General features: G+C 38.3%; 1 protein-coding gene across 1 annotated transcript in view; it reads left to right on the top strand.

Moving 5' to 3' along the window:
* Positions 1-3,643: 3,643 nt before the first annotated feature.
* The window catches only part of LOC111869143 (zinc finger protein 672), an 11,803-nt gene continuing 10,357 nt past the window's right edge, over positions 3,644-5,089 (top strand). Inside the window, exons 1-2 of the mRNA XM_023860386.2 lie at positions 3,644-3,896; positions 4,032-4,191. Of these exons, the coding sequence (XP_023716154.1) occupies positions 3,817-3,896; positions 4,032-4,191 (240 nt within the window). The 5' untranslated portion in view covers positions 3,644-3,816. The remainder of the gene's footprint in view (positions 3,897-4,031; positions 4,192-5,089) is intronic.

Below are 5,089 nucleotides of genomic sequence, written 5' to 3'. Positions count from 1 at the left end.
TGTGCTATCCATCCATCATGTACAGTATGTACCAAAAATTACAGTACTGAAATGAAAAGACATCCTGTTGATACCTTGTGAAGGCCCCTTGCAGACAGAACCTTCTCAGATCCTGAAGAAATGGTCTGATCGCCAGGTCCCTGTAGCGTTCTTGGGTGACGGTAAGAGCATTGCCTTCCCCAGTAATAATGTTGGTGGAAGGATTATATCATTGTGATGAATTTGGATTTTTTTTTCTGCTTGGCACTGTTGATGTATATTTCCATATCATAATTGTCTTTGTTTGCTGCAGACATGATGGTTTTGCATATAATACATCTGTTTCATTTTTCTTTTTTCCAACTTCAAAGCTGGAAGAATTTTTTAAGTTTGCCATTAATTCACACTTCCTTTTTGGTATATTATCAGTAAAATAAAAACAGAAATGTTTATTTATCCTTGTACATTAGGAAAATACAACATAAGTTTGTAGAAAAATTCAAAATTTCAGTTTTATTTACAAAACAAAATCAGCAATATGCAGTCACATACATAGCAATTAGTTGGTTTCTTTCTCTTCTATGAAGTGTAACTACTTTTTGAGCACATTGTTACAAAATGCCAGCAAATATATGCGAATGCAAAAATATATTAGGGATAATTATGACACCCACAGTACTGGCAGTGTTGCAGTTGCTGGTGCAGGCACAAAGCAATGCAACCGCATACAACAGTAGTTAGACGTGCCGCTTGCGATGTTTATGATTTCAAGAACGAATAGCAGACTTAAATTGTTACGTCACTCGCAGATATTCCAAAAGTAACTGTTCATAAAATTAAAGTTTTCTGAAACTAGAAGATATTATTGAAGGTTTAAGTACATAAGAATGAACTTAAGGAAAAAGAGAACGTGTGGTGATCTTAGCGCTGTGCATTGTATTTCATTTTTCTAACATGTCTGTATAATAAACAGGAAGTTATCTGCCTGTAAATTGAGTGCTCCTTTACCATCATATCAAATCCATCCATGCATGACTGATCATATATGTTGAATTCCAAAATTCGTAAAACTGTTTATTTTACAGTGAAATCCTGAAGTAGGGAATATTTTTCTGGCCCCATCCACTTAATATGTTCCATATGTAATTAATTTCGTTTCTGTAAATAGCCTGCATTTTATGTAAGAAATTTTTTACATTCCTGCACTGTTGTAGAAATATCAGCAGATGTTAGCATGTTCTCTCTGCCAGAAATCACAAGCGACCAGTAATTACGAAATCATTCCCAGCGTGCATAATGAAAGATATCAACATCAACACGAAACAAACTGTTAACAATCCGACAAACTATTCTCAAATGCCTTTTCCCCAGTATGTTCACATCATGATCATGAGTAAGTCCATAGTTGGGCTGTGCCATAGCTCAAGTGGTTAGTCGCTGGCTTCCCACCGCAGGGGCCCGGGTTCAATCCCTGGTCTGGTCAAGTGGGATTTGTGGGGGACAAAGTGGCACTGGGGCAGGTTTTCTCTAAGTACTTTGGTTTCCCCTGCCACTCTTCATTCCACCAATTGCTCCACAATCACCCTCACCTATCATCTGGGCCTGGTACAATATGCTGATGACATAGCAATGCTCATAAATGGAAAATTCCTTTCGACAGTATCAGAGCATCTTCAAACAGCTCTGTACACAGTCCAATGATGGTATGAAAGAACAAGTCTTTCCATCAATCCCAATAAGACTGTAATTATACAGTTTACTAGGAAGAGAAATATTAAGGCCCTTGAGGAACCGACCCTCTTCAGCAAGACGATCCAGCTCTCCAGCGATGTCAAGTACCTTGGTTTAGTATTAGACAAGGGACTGACATGGAAAAAGCAGATGGACAAGGTCATCAATAAAGCCTATAAGTCTTTTTAGACATGCAGAAGCATGTTTGGTAAAACTTGGGGAAAGCAGCCGCACGTTGTGCAGTGGATATACATTGCGGTTGTAAGACCCATAATTACATATGGCTCCACAGTATGGTGGCCCAGGGTTAAACTCAAGACAAGCAAGGCAGAACTTAGAAAATTGCAAAGTTTGGCCTGCTTGGGTATCACAGGAGCAATTCGAACATTTCCAACAGCTGCACTAGAGATACTCCTTGGACTCCCCCCACTGCATCTACAGTTGGAGGCAGAGGCCAGGGCAGGAACCTACCATCTCCAGTGCAGTGATCAATGGAAACCTAGATCCGATGGTTTCAGCCAAGAATACATAACTGAGGACATGAGAAAAGAACCCATATTACAAATGGGGTCTGACAAATGATACTGAGACATGTACAAGGGACTTAGACCCACCCCACTAGAAATAAAAAAAAATAAGCGCATTGTTAACACGCAAGGACTGCCACCACGTACAGTTTGGAAGACTCTGGATCACAGATCAACTTGTAGGGCTTGTAGGTGTCATTCAGTGCAACTGACTGGGATGTTTGGTTGTGAATTCGTGATGAAGCTTTGGTATTATTGCTTATAGTGCGAGTGGCCTTGAAACATATTTTTATTTGTGTAATAATATATGTTTGTTCAGAAATAGTTTCCTTACTTATGTGAACAAATTGTCGTGTCATAATTATATGCAGCACGCCGCATAAAATGGACAGGAATATGATATGCTTTTTCAAATATGTAGTCAATATGTGGTCAATATATATACAGCAAAAGCTAATATATTTGTGATTTTATATGTATACACCTGAAGATGGTCAGGAAGACCTAAACACGTAGTGTTTGTAATGTGATATAATAAACAGATTAACTCACTGGTACATCCAATGTAGTCGCTGATTATATAACGGCCAAAATATCACATGTCTTGGGACGGTACAGAAACCTTGAATAGATTAATGATATTGAGGAACATGATGCCGGGGAGAGTAACTGCAACTAATTGGAAGGAGGTTACAGGAGGCTGGAGAAAATTGCTTTATCATCTTTATTGTTCTGAAGTATTATTAGGCTGATGCTGCATGCTTTGGAGAAATGAGAAACGCATAAAGGGTTCGGTTGAAACGGTATGAGAAACTAATTGGAAGGCCTAGACATGAAATAAAATATAAGATGGATCTTAGTTAAATATGGTGGGAAGATGGAGAGTGGATTCATTTGGCTCAGGACATGAACCTGTGGTGGATACTTATGAGCAGTATAATGGAACTTAAATAGAGTTCCATTAAAGGCGGAGAATTTCATAAGCAGATGAGTCACTATGAACTTCACATGCACTGTTCCATGGAATTACTCTGACTGTGACGCAATTTTCCACGTTCTGTTGACGTCCATTTTACTACCCCCATTCGCGTCTTATTTAAAATTGCCAGAGGCATCAAAGTAGGATCGCATAAGAATTGCGAAAATAGTTTAAACATCTCCTGGAAATGATGTATGAGGAACAGATATCTAATCACTGTGTGAATGTTATGTTATTTTTGATGTGAGGTTGTTGATATTTGACATGTCCAATTGTAATTCTCTACAGCCATGGATGAAATAAATAATAATAACAACCTCTTTTTAATTTTAGGATGAAAACATTCATTTAGCTACTACATGGTAACACCTTTCGTAGAACATTTACTCAAGCTGCAATACCATGTTCGGTGGTGCTCGTAGCGCGCCATCCGTAACAGCTGTTATAAGCATAAGCGAGCCTTAAGCGAGAAGCGAGCATGCGTGACTTAGTAATCCGTGAGCGCTGTTATGTGTTGTAGCTGAAGAACAATTCGGTTGTGTAGGAGTGTAATGCCAGAAGTATCGGACGTCCGTAATTTTGGATATCTTTTATTTAAGAATGTCTTCTGTTCAGAAACATATGTGTGTGCTTTGTAATAATAAATTGGATTCAAAAGAAGCACTTCAGGAGCATTTCAGGTCAGTCCATTTAATATTGACCCGGTTTCATTTGAAAGTAATTTGTTTACCATTTGATGCCCGCACTTTCCAATGATTTATACTTACGGTTGCAAAGGAGGTACAATTAATTGTTCTCTTCATTACTGACATTAGGAAACATGCTAATAAAGAGATTGACAGTAAGGGGCGGCCTATGAAATCGCGACCTGGAAGTGCTGGCAAGACTTCCAACAAACTGTCGACACCAGATCCAGGCCGTAGTAAATCTGGAACTGGCAACGATGCAGATACTGTATGTGACGTATGTGGTCAGGTTAGTATGCCACGTCTGATAAAAGTACAGAATTAGCAGTTCGATGGTTAGTAAAAATGACGAGACTTTTCTGGTTTGAGGTGGAATGTTTCCTTGACCCAGCAGCGCCCTTCTGGACGTCTCGATTTCTATTATTTAAATTATGCGAAATTAAATTGATAGGTTATGATATTCTAGGAAGTCCATATTTGAATACACTTTTCCTTTCAATCAGAGCAATTATAATTTGTGCTGATAAACTTGATCGCTTTCTATGGTGTAACTGGTATAATAAGTACTTAATTTAGTGCTTTTTTTTTTTAAGATTTTTTGTTCATTTCCAATTAATACACGGTTGAGAATGCTTCTATACTTCTTAACAGAAAATTATCAAACTTTGAAGCTGTGTTGACAATCTGAATAGTGTAGACGTCCAAACTTTCATTTTGTGCATAGGACACATATTGTGAAGCATCACCATCGTTGCAATCCTGTATATTCGTTTTTATGTTCTCTTAATATACATGCTTGTGAAGATTCCTAAGAGAGAGAGAGAGCGAGAGTGCATATGAGTGTGCGCCTGCTGGTTTATTTTACAACAGTATCAAATGGAAGGATGATTGGTGAATAATGAATTGGAAAGGATCTGGAAAGATGTGGTAATAGCCTAGTCAGTGTACTGTCATATTTGCTTTAGGTAATGAGGAAAACCATAAAAACTCCCAGTCAGTACAGCCAGTGTTGTGGCCAAGTTTTGCACTGAACACAAGTCTAGAGTGTTGGTACTATAGCAGCCCATGCTGTTGCTAAGAGGCAATGTTCATTCCTTTTTTTTTTTTTTAATTGCATCATGAAACTTGAGGATCCAGTTCCAATTTGACATTTGGGACTTACCCGGTTTCTACTTTAGTGAGAATTA

Source organism: Cryptotermes secundus, unplaced genomic scaffold (genome assembly GCF_002891405.2).
Source record: "Cryptotermes secundus unplaced genomic scaffold, Csec_1.0 scaffold618, whole genome shotgun sequence".
NCBI classification, from domain to species: Eukaryota; Metazoa; Arthropoda; class Insecta; order Blattodea; family Kalotermitidae; genus Cryptotermes; species Cryptotermes secundus.
The sequence above is the reverse complement of the archived record's forward strand: the minus strand, read 5'-3'. Positions and strand labels throughout refer to the sequence as shown.